Source organism: Cebus imitator, unplaced genomic scaffold (assembly GCF_001604975.1).
Source record: "Cebus imitator isolate Cc_AM_T3 unplaced genomic scaffold, Cebus_imitator-1.0 Scaffold279, whole genome shotgun sequence".
In the NCBI taxonomy this organism is placed as follows: domain Eukaryota; kingdom Metazoa; phylum Chordata; class Mammalia; order Primates; family Cebidae; genus Cebus; species Cebus imitator.
In genome coordinates, this window is record NW_016107594.1 from 3839723 (window position 1) to 3851815 (window position 12093).

General features: G+C 50.4%; 1 protein-coding gene across 9 annotated transcripts in view; it reads right to left on the reverse strand.

The window, feature by feature from the left end:
- The window catches only part of ARHGEF10 (Rho guanine nucleotide exchange factor 10), a 120496-nt gene that overhangs the window by 87336 nt on the left and 21067 nt on the right, over positions 1–12093 (reverse strand). For all 9 annotated transcript variants that reach the window (XM_017501129.2, XM_017501132.2, XM_037728724.1 and 6 more), the window contains exons 3-4: positions 4336–4503; positions 2765–3052 (exon numbers count right to left, since the gene is read on the reverse strand). In XM_017501129.2, the coding sequence (XP_017356618.1) occupies positions 2765–3052; positions 4336–4503 (456 nt within the window). The remainder of the gene's footprint in view (positions 1–2764; positions 3053–4335; positions 4504–12093) is intronic.

Genomic DNA, 12093 nt, shown 5'->3' on the forward strand with positions numbered 1-12093 from the left:
CTGTGAATCCCACAGGCCTCGCTGATTCAGTGTTCCAGGCCATCTTCCTGAGGGCCCGGGTGGGCTCTGTGGGGGGCAGCGCTGTGAATCCCACAGGCCTTGCTGGTTCAGTGTTCCAGGCCATCTTCCTGAAGGCCAGGTGTCAAGGCAGAGGCAGAGCCAAGATCTGAAATCCAATCCGCCCGCTCCAAAACCTGCTCTTTCCACGCTACTACACTGCCTCAAAGAAACACCCACAGAGCCGAAATGCTTTTACTACTGTTCCGCGGAGGGGCGAAGGCAGGATGGGCTGCCCGGCAGCAATCTTGCTGCACAGTCAGAATTGTCCCTGCCACGGGGGCTCCAGAGCACAGGAGGGGTCCGCAGAGCACAGACTCCCATCCCCAGAGCACACACACAAGTCTTCTCACAGCCCCACCCTAGGACGCTCTTCTTTCCTCCTCCCTCCAGGAAATTAAGAAGCCTGCAAACCGAGTGTCCGTCACAGTGGGAAGGAGGTAGACACACTCACCAGGGAGCCGCATGGGCTGCTCAAGCAGCAGCGCACCCAGAGGCTTCTGGCCACAGGAGGCCCATAAGGAAACAAGAGCAGGACCTGCCTGCAGACGTTTTTCAGAGCTGGTTTCAGTCAGTAGGAAAAACAACTGGATCTGGCCATCCCAGCTTGGCCAGCTGTGAGCTCCAGGCAGTCCTCTGCAAACTCCCACCATGGGCCTGGGAAACCTGGCTGGACTGCGTGTCCGGGGAAGCCCTGCAGAGCCAGGCAGCCACCAGTGCCAGGGAGACTGCAGAGCAAGGAACTGAAAGGCCAGCAGTGCCACCAGGTAGGAAGTGGGTGCCAGGCTTGGGACCTGGCCTGACACTAAATCCACGCTTTTTCACCCCTCAGGAAGGTGGTCTGCATTCACGTCTCTTTTTCAATGATCAAAACGCAACCATAGAACCATCTGCTCCTCTACACCGGGACTTAAAATAGACTTTATTAGAAGAAGGCATTATTACTGACTCTAAGTTGACAGAACAAAAATAAGAAAATTGTCTTAAATCCATACTAAGTTATTTTAAAGAATTACTTTAAATGATGTGCAATTATTTAAAATAATCAATTAATGTTTTAAAATAAGAAAATCACTTTAAAATAAATGTATTTTTCTTCAGCCAAGAAGCCCATACTCTGCACTCCCTCCTTTCCAGGGGGTCCTCACTCTCTGCGGTCATGGAGTGGGAACAGTGGCGTGGACCACGCAGACCTGGTGAGTTCTCAGGACTCCGGATGACTTCAACAGGAAAACACACAGGAGGGCATCTAGCCTGAAATCTCTGTGGTTCCCAAAATCCAAAATCAAGACTTTTCTTTAAGGACTTTTTTCCTCAACTGGAAAGAGAAGGGTACTTTCACTGAAACCTTCACAGGAGTAAACCAGGTTCTCAGACGCAGAAGCTGTGTGCTTCCATCAGAGGAACATCTCACCAACCCCAGGAAACCTGCAGCACGTTCCCGGGAAAGATAGCATAGAAACAGATCCAGGCAAAAAAGGAAAACCTCGGCCGAGATGCCTCAACTGGCCACTTCTGGACATGACAAGGCTAACTTCGGCAGACAGAGGCACAGTCCGTGCTCACCCTCGCCCTGGTGTCTGGGCCGGTGCAGGGGGCAGGAGTCCCAGCCCTTGGGCTGCAGTCGGAGCAGCCGCGGCCTGCACCTCTCCTTCCAGTGGAAACCCGGGGCTCTGCAGACAGAGCCGGCACCCGACCGCACATGCCAGGGCCACGTTAAGGACAGCAGGGAACCGGCTCCAACAACCAAGCCCTTCCAAAGCACACGGCGGTGGTTCCTCACTAAGCGGTGGAGAAAGCAGACTCGAAACGGAGCTGTCAGCACTGAGGACACGGAGATGGGAGGTGAGCGAGGTGCCCACGAGAGCACCCACAGTCCTGGCTCAGAGCATGGCCTGGCTGCAGGGAACCCGTCCTCAGCGGCCCACGCTGCACCCTTTGTGCTTCTCCAGGTGTCTCTGACCTTCTACTGAGGACTCCCGCTTAAGTCCCTGGGAATCTCCCCCCAAGGTCCCTGGGCATCTCCCGGGTGAGGAAAAGCATCGGTGGGAGACAGGGAGCCCCTGAGGCAATTCTCCCACCCCCACTGCCCTTCCATCCCCTGCAGTCCCCTCCCACCCACCCCCCGCTGTACCCCAGTCCCTCCATCTCCCCCACCACCTCTCGCCAGCCCCCACCACCCCTCCACCCAGCCCCGCCGCCCCTCCCACACCCCTGCCCCCCAACACACCCCCACGCCCCTCCATCCCCCACCCCCCCTCCCAGCCCCACTGCCCCTCCATCCTCTGGCAAGAAGACAGCGAGACACCAGCTCTGACTGCAGCAAGCTGGAGTTTGCGGACCAGCGATGACAGGAGACACATATAACGATAACTGTCATCTAGCACACTAAGTGATCAAGGCCCAAAACTGCACAAGCTCTCCTGAGCACCTACTGGGGGACTCAGAAATCGGGGTGAAGTTCAAGGCATCCCAGACATGAGGGGGCAATACATTCGGCACCAGATGTTGTTTCAAAATTTTCCAAACGCTACACCCTGGCCTTTCCTCAGTGGTGTTCCTGTCACTGAAGAAGATGAACTGGGGGCTCATTTTCCAACTCTGTAAACAAACACCTACTGATCTGGGGAGGCCGGAGGAAAGGTCAGGCCCAGACTCTACAGAACCTCAGGCCACTTAGGGGGCATGGAGAGGAGGGCAACGGTACCTTCTTCATCCAGGGACGTGGTGCGGATGATGACCGGGCTGGAGTAGGTGGGGAGCAGGAGGGGCAGGTTGGAGGGCACTGCATAGCCACAGGGCACAGGCACCGAGTACCCGCAGGGCACATGGAGACCCACACTCTCCTCCTCATTGCCAGGCATGGGGGCAGGTGGCTGGTCCTCCTGAAACGGTGTGATGTCGATGACAGAATATGGGTTGACTTTCAGCGGGAGCACCAGCTTAGCAGGCTCTGCCTCTGGGGTGGTTTCTGCTCCAGCTCCATCCTCACCTCCTGGGGATTCGGAAAGGACTTGTCAGCAGACACATCACCAAGGGCGTGGCAGGTATGCCCTCTGGGAGCGCAGGCAGAAGCAGGTAGTGAACTCCCAGCCTCCATTCCATGCCAGGACCCCTGGACATTCCCACATCATCAGGTGGGTCTTGGACGGAGTGCTTGCACAAGGGCAACCCAGCATCAACTCTGGGCACAGGTAAGACAGATGCAGCCTGGCCACTGCAGAAGACTCATCCCATGAGCTAAGTCAGGGAGAAGCTACTGGAGGAGGGGCTGCTCTCCCACCAAAAGGCGGGTCTGCACACAAACACCATGCAGGCCGAGAGGTGGGTGCTGCACATAAAAAAATGCAGTGCAGGCCTCGAGGTGGGTGCTACACACAAAGAAACGCCATGCAGGCTTCAAGGTGGGTGCTACACACAAAGAAACACCGTGTAGGTCGGGAGGTGGGGGCTGCACACAAAGAAATGCCATGCAGGCTTCAAGGTGGGTGCTACACACAAAGAAACGCTGTGTAGGTCGGGAAGTGGGGGTTGCACACAAAGAAACGCCGTGCAGGCCGCGAGGTGGGTACTACACACAAAGAAACGCCGTGCAGGCCGCGAGGTGGGTGCCATGCATGAAGAACACCATGCAAGCTCTCCCACCACAGCCTGCCCTGAGCAGTCCCTTTGGTCAGCGAATGAAAGCACCCAACCCACCTCAAGACTTAGAAAGATAAACCTCTATAGCTACTTCATCCCAAATGTTCTGAATACTTCATTTAATCTAGTGATACACTGATGAGGTCATTTTTACTGGGAATAGCAATACCTTTCTCTACAAAATAGAAGGGTGAAGAGGTTGAAAATTATGGAAAATAGTACAAAGAAAAGAAACTTAGCCAATCTTAATTAAGTCATTTCAGGTACATCATGAAGAAATCCTAACTCTCTGGCTCCTAGAAACCGTCCTTTCCCCACAATGTTCCAATTGAGCAGTAAGAATGGGGAGAAAAATCAGTGAGCCCGAATGAGCCCAGTGGCTGGGCACAGGTGACCCTGACACTGGTGATCTGCGGATCCACCTGGGAACCCACCAGGGAACTCACTTGGGGACCCTCCCAGAAACCCTCCTGGGGACTCACCTAGGGCCTTGCCTGGGGACCCTACTGGGGACTCACCTGGGACTCAGCTGGGGACCTTCCTGGGGACTCACCTGGGGACTCACCTGGGACCCTCCAGGAGACTCACTAGGGGACTCACCTGGGGACCCTCCTGGGGACCCTCCTGGAGACTCACCTGGGGCCTCAGCAGCGGGTACAGGTGCTTCACTGGCTCCAGCACCTCCTGTCTCAGGGGTAGAGGGCGCCTGTCTGTCTGCTTCTGGGATTTCATCTCCACTGTCAAAATCGAACTGTTCTCCCTCTTCCTCTTCATTATTGTTAGTATCATATTTCGCTTCACTTTCTAAAGAGAAAAACCAAAACCAGAACAAGGAGATACACACACACACACACACACACACACACACACACACACACACACACGTTAGCCAGAGACATTGACTAAGTTCCACTATGCTGTACTGCGCTTCTAGTTAGCCTTTTTAAGGGGCAAAATATGTATCATTAGAATCCTAAGTCACTGTTTTTTAATTTTCTTTTAATAGGATCTACAACTCACAGTTAGAAAAGAAAACAAGAGGCCAGACTCGGTGGCTCATGCCTGTAATCCCAGCACTTTCGGAGGCCGAGGAGGGCAGATCACAAGGTCAGGAGTTTGACACCAGCCTGGCCAACATGGTGAAACCCCGTCTCTACTAAAAATACAAAAATTAGCTGGGTGTGGAGGTGAGCGCCTGTAATCTCAGCTACTCGGGAGTAGGAGGCAGGAGAATCATGTGAACCCGGGAGGCGGAGGTTGCAGTGAGCCGAGATTGTGCCACTGCACTACAGCCTGGGTAACAGAGCCGAAAAAAAAAAAAGAAAAAAAAAAAAGAAAAAGGAAGGGGGAAAAAGAGCTTTTCTCATTTTAAATACATGTACCCAGCAGATGACCACCACCAGCTGGGCTGATGGCTGGGAAGAGAATTCGGTATCATACACTTTAATTTTAGAAATAACTTCTGACACCCAATGTCTCTCCCTAGAATTCTTCTCCTTTCATCTTCATGTTGCCTCTTTTATTTATAAATTTTAATTAAATATCTCTAATGGCTAGAAAATCAGTGTCAAATATGAACAGCAATATATAGCTTAAAATACACACTTCCATAATTACTAAAGAACATAGTTAATAACTGTTCCAAGTAAGTATTATAAGAAACATTTTGCAGGAGGTGAGTTACAGGTCTCCTTGGAGCTGGGCTGACGGCTGGTGGTGCAGCCTTCAGGGTGACTGCGGTGTGCATTATCTGTGGAGACAGCTCGCTAGGACTGCGCCTGCCATCAGAGCAGACAGGCACTTCTTTTTCCAGAGGAGACCCATGTGCTTGGACCACACCCCACACACACCCAGGAACGAGAGGAGCCCAGCCCCTGCCAGCCTTTCCCGAGGGCCGGAATTTCTTCCCAGCACACGTTCCTGAGGACGCCACCTATTGCCTCCCACCACACCCTGCAGTCCACAGAACCACGTGGCACCTCAGGACAGGGCCTGGGTCAGCCCGATCTAAGACCCTCAGACACAGACATTCTCCTGTGGCCCAGGGAGAGGTGCCTGGCCAGGACGGCCCAGCTCAGCTACGGGCAGCTCTGAAGGGAACCGAGGGAGAGCCAAGGGGAAGCCCTGCTCAGGAGGAACCCACAGACCCGACCCACTTCCACTCCAGCCAGTCTTCAGGCACACTCCACCCGGGCCTCCCTGGGAACTCGAAAGGTCTACAATCAACCTCTCAATGTGAGGCATTTCACTTTCCTCTGAACTCGTAAACTAGTCATACATTCGAAGAGTGCCTTTTGAAGGAAGCAGATGTTTAGGTCACTACGAATAAGCAGAGGGGCCCAGGCCCACAACAGTGTGAATTTGATCCAGCTTTCCCTGCAAAGACCATTGACACCTGGGGGCCCCACGAGCTTTCTGAAACTGCTTCCACCAACACTCACCAGTTTTAAAACTAAGAGAATAACAAATATTGAAATTGAATCAAGAAAAACGATTCGGAAATGTGTCATTCTTAAAACATACATCTGATAAGAGTGTATGTTGACGTCCTTCTGGATGGTGAACTCTGCTCTGCCCAGATACCAAAGCCGCATCCACTTCCTAGAAGGTCAATGACTTCTCTAAATTCAGTTTTGAGTTTAAGCCTAACCAAGTAAAACAATCGAACAGCGGGGAGAACCACTAATTTCCAGAGTTTGAACCTTGATTAACTATGTACTTTCTAACCAGTTCTCACTGTCTCCCAAGTGACCACAAACAATATCTATTTCAGAAGGGTTTGTTTGCCATATCATTAAGAAGTCAGTTTATTGAAATAAAATGGTGAACACCTTTTAAAGTAAAAAGTTTAACAAAAAATAAAATTGTTTTCTGGAATATTTTCCAAATGCAACTAGTATCTCCCTAGAATTTATGTTTGGGGAGAAAAAAATCATGTTTTCCAATAAACATAACGGGGAAACAATGCCAACTAAATACCCTGACTAAAATGATGGGTAAAAATGCTTATGTATTGCTGGGCACAGCGGTTCACACCTGTAGTCCCAGCACTTTAGAGAGGCCAAGGTGGGCTAATTGCTGGAGCCCAGGAATTTGAGACCAGCCTGGACAATATAGTGAAACCCCATCTCTTAAAATAAAAAAAACGTACAAAAATTATCCTGGTGTGAAGGTGTGGACCTGTGGTCCCAGCTACTCTGAAGGCTGAGGTGGGAGGATCACTTGAAGCCAGGAGGCGGAAGTCGCAATGAGCTGAGACTGCGCCACTGCACTGCAGCCTCGGGGACAGAGCAATACCGTGTCCCCCAACCCCAAAAATGTGTATGTTTTGACCTAGCAACATAAGAGGTCACTGCCGGGTGCATGTTCAGATTCATCCAGACGGTGACACATCACATTAGAGTTTTATTTTGTCAACTCTTTTTTGGAGATTATATTTTACTACTGCTGAACTCTAACAATTAGATAAAATACACCTAAAAAATGACTCTATAAAAACTGTTTTAAAAAAGCTTCACAATGTCCGGTACGAAACAGGGTCTTAAATATCTGCAAGGGGGAAACACAAGCTGTTGGGACCTGAACTCACACTGTATTCCAAACAGGAAGAAGGAATTCTCTTTAAAGTCTTCAGGAAGGAAGGCAGTGAACAGGAACCCATGTGTTCAGGAAATGGCCCTCAGCAGACACTGAGGCCCCTCCATTCCCTCCCCATACGCCGCCTCCTGGGCTGTGACACAGCCCTGGGGGGACCTGTGAGATTCCCAGGGACAGTGTGTGTTTGCTCCCATGTGCCAGGTACCATCCTGAGAAGAACAGCATACCTTCTTGGCACCGACACCTCTGCTCACCACAAAACCTGGTAGGCAGCAACGTGTGACACACTCGTCATGTGAGCAAATGAACGAGTGAATTACGGGCAGATGAGCAAACTTTAAATTTTTTTTTTTTTTTTTTTTGCCAAAAGAACTCACTTTTTCCCTTAGTAAAACTTTAAGTAGAATTATACTGCACAAGGGAAATAACAGCAATCAAGAAATTTCTCCCAAAGTTTAAACTTGTTAGTTTGGACTTGGAGAGCCTTGGAAACGCCTTCGGGCTTGGAATTCAAGAGATCTCTGCTGTCACCGAGAGACTGGCCAACGCTGTGGCAGAGCTGCCCTCCGTCCTCTGCAAGCGCTGGATGGAAAGACTTTCAAAGTTACATGGATGTGCATTACAGATTCCAGTAAGAAAAAAATAGCCTTCCACAAGAACTCAAAGAGGGAAGCTGCACTCAATGTAACCACCTGAGGCTGCACCTCAGGCTACGTGGGTGTCCACAGAGGTGCCCAAGGCGCCCAGGACAGAGGGCAAGGCCACCCCGGCCTGGGCTGCTCCTCCCTGATACCCATGTCCAATGGGGCCTCCATTGGATGGTGAGGCTGCGCCACCATCTGAGTTGAGCACGGAGTCGGGCATTCAAGGTGGTGTGTGCTGAGCACTTCATCCCAGCCACTAACTCGGGCCCTGGGGGATCCTGGGCCTCACAGACCCTACCCGAGCTCCTCAGGTCCTTTCGTGAAGAGTGACACAGAATGTCTTTTAAAATCCCAGCATTTCAGGTCCTAAGTTTAGCTCTGACACCAGCCCTGACAGGTTCAATTGTGGCCCCTAAATCCCTGTGCTCAAGTCCTCACCCCCCATCCCAAGGGTCAGTTCATCTGCAAACAGGTGACTGCAGGTGCAATTGGTTAAGGAGGCTGTGCTAGGCAGGCTGGGCTAACCCATCAGGTCGTGTCTTTGTGAGAGCAGACGCCAGCACTGGGAGGAGGAGCCACCTGGCAGCGCAGGTGCAGGAACTCCTAGGAGTGCCCACAGCCAGTGGGTGCCAGAAGAGGCGAGGAAGGCTATGACCTACATTCTAGCCTCCAGAACTCTCAGAGAATCAATGTCTGTGCCCAAAGCTGCCAGCCTGGGGTCCTCCACCCTGCAGCCCAGGAGGCCACCTTCATGAGCTCTGCCAAGCCCCTTCCACCACAAAGGGCCCTGTGCCATCCTCAGGGCCATGGCAGGAGCCGGGTGAGCTGGGGCCAGGTCAGTTCCCATGACAGTTGTGCTGGCAGCCACAGAAGGAATTTCCCGCTCCTCAAAAGCCCGAGTTCAGAGCTGAGCCATTCAGCTGAATGAAAACACTGATGAGAAAAACTACAATTTGCAAACTAGAGAAAATGTTCAAGCGCTCCTGAAAGCATCTCGGGAGATACAACATGTTGTAGTTTGAGACGACACGGATGTTTCAAAAAAGAAAATGATGACTGGTGAGGAATCTGCAGTGTAGGCATCATTCGGTGGACACACTTCGGCCCAGTGTTCTCCGCCCGCTGGTCCCTGTGGAGCCCAGGAGATGGGCAGGAAGGGCCCAGTGCCCTGGGTAGGCAGTGAGACAGGGAAGCAGGGCAGGGCTGCTGGGGCAGGGCTGCAGCAGGAAGAGGCTCCGTGGCCCTCCTGCACACGCAGGACGGCGGGTTCTGACAGCCACTCATGAAGGCCACGACACGGAGAAGGAGACACAGGTGGCCTTCTACGGAAAGCTCCTACCAACCCGCCAGTGCCAAGCCCGTACTGACCCACCAGTGCCCAGCCCAAATCTAACCTGGCATTTGGGTTTTGGGAACCACTCTTCCCCTGCCCCTCTCCTCTGGTCTGCCCAGGACAGACCAACCTCTGGCCATAGCTGGACTTTCCAGGAAAACTGCAGGCTCTCCTGTACTCAGGGACCGGCCCTGTGGGTCGCCAGCAGCTCAACAGACCGCCCCCAGTGCTGACCGACAGCAGCAGCCATTGGAGCCTCAGGACTCAGACCGTTTCCGTCACAAGCGGGGCCATTGGGGCTGCTGTGGTGGCACTGACTTCTTACCAACCTGACTGTTTACACTTGTCAGTAAGCTCATCAATTAAGGCACACATTTGTAAAACAAGTTATGAAACACAAAGTCTTAAGAAACACTATGCTTCTAATTATTATGACATAATGTGACCATGCCCATTTCAGTTTATGCCTATATGCAAAAAAGAGTAAGGAAGTTGCCTGAAAATCCCATCTTTAAAATGCTGCTGCTGGAAATGGGGCTGCTCCCTGGTTCTTTCCAGGACAATAGAGAGATTCTGGGGGACCCACAGGACAGCTGGCGGTTGCACATGGTGTGGCCAGTGTGACCAAGGGTCTGACTTGCTCCTGTGTTTAATTCTTATTAATTCCAATTTGTAGACACCTTAGACTAGTGGACCTTGCAGGCCTGAATCTCGAGCTCTGAAGGTGGCAAACACCTGTCTGAACCTGTGAGCTGTCCCCACCCCCACTGGGTCCCCTCTACTTGTTCCTGTTGTCCTATGGTCTGAAGCAGAGGTTCATTTCAGTTTGGTTGTTACTATTTTTTCTTTTTTTGAGACACAGTCATGTTCTGTTGCCTATGTAGGAGTGCAGTGATGTAATCACAGCTCACTGCAGCCTTGACCTCCTGGGCTCAAGCAATCCTCCCACCTGAGCCTCCCAAGCAGCTGGGACTACAGGTAAGAGTCCCCACGCCCTGATAAGTTTTATTATTTTTAGTAGAGATAAGGTGGCACATGTTGCCCAGGCTGGTCTCAAACTCATGAGACCAGTGATCCTCCTGCCTCGGCCTCCCAAAGTGCTAGGATTACAGGCATGAGCCAACATGTCCACCCTAGTTTGCTTCCTTTTAATCGATACAACTTTTTAGAGCATTTTTAGGTTCACAAGAAAACTGAGCAGAAGGTACAGGGAGTTCTCATATACTCCCTGACACCACAGAGAGCCTCCCCCAACAATATTCCCCCAGCCTCCGCCAGAGAGGAAAAAACACTTGTTGCAACTGATGAGCCGACACTGACGGACTGTTAACTCAAGCCCGTGGCTGGCGTGAGGGCTCACTCTTGGTGCTGTGCACTCTATGGATTTGGACAAGCGTGTAATGACATGGATGCACCATTATCAAGGAATTTCGTGGCCCTAAAAATCCTCTGTGCTCCACCCATAATCCCTCTCTCCCCAAACTCCTGCAACCACTAATCTTGTTACTGTCTCCATAGTTCTGTGTTTTCTAGAATGTCAAGTAGCTGGAATCACACCTGGTGCAGCCTTTTCAGGAGTCTTCTCTCACTTAGTAAGATGCACTTAAGGCTCCTCCATGTCTTTTCATGGCTTGACAGCTCATTTCTCCTTAATGATGAATATTCCATTGTGAATGTGCCACTGTTTATCCCTCATCTCCTGAAGGACATCATGGCTGCTTCTGAGTTTGGGCAATTATGAATAAGTCTGCTGTCAGCACCTGTGCACTCAAGTATCGTGTGGACATCAGTTTGGATAAAGACCGTGGGGCATGGCTGCGGATCACACGGTAAGAGTGTGCTCAGCTTGGAAGAAGCCACAAAGCTGCCTTCCCACGAGGCCACTCCACACCCTCCTCAGCATTTGCTGCCTGTGTTCTGGATTTTGGCTATTCTACCTCAAATTTAGTTTTAAGTGATCTTTTCTTAATGAGCAAAAAAGTACCAATAAAGTATCTAAATTTAGTGTAAAACTTAGTCGCCCTCTTTCTAGGGTGGGGAGTAGCCTTTGTGGGTGACGAGGATGTTCTAGCACTGTGTGATGGGCCACACATTTGTGAATACACTAAAAAGCACTGAGTTTTACAATTTAAATAGGTGAATGGTACTAAGATATGAATTATATCTTAATAAAGCTATCAACAAAAAAACCTTAATTTCTCATTTTAAATAACCAATACGTATAAAAACTAGTGCTGCCTAGGTTTGTCAGGGAAAAAATATATTGCTAATATTTGAAACTTATCAATGCAGATACTATCATTTACATTAATGGCATCTAAAAGTCTGTTTTAAGTGGGAAAAAAAAAAGGCTACTTCTAAAATACTGGAAGAATATTCACTAACATTTTAATAGGACTAATCTCCCAGAGGTTAAGTATTTTCTTTGTTATGACTTGTCTATATTTTAGTTTTTATTATACAATAAATATGCATTATAATTTTTTTAATTACCCAATTTATATTATAAATTGTAAAGTCATTTGTAATACCTGAAACTTAGCTTTACTAAATTTGCTGCACCCAGAAACAGTGCCATCCCCCAGAAACAGTGCTGCACCCAGAAACAGTGCTGCACCCAGAAACAGTGCCGTACCCAGAAACAGTGCTGCACCCAGAAACAGTGCCATCTCCCAGAAACAGTGCTACACCCAGAAACCGTGCCATCCCCCAGAAACAGTGTCGTACCCAGAAACAGTGCTGCACCCAGAAACAGTGCCATCCCCCAGAAACAGTGCTACACCCAGAAACAGTGCCATCCCCCAGAAACAGTGCTGCACC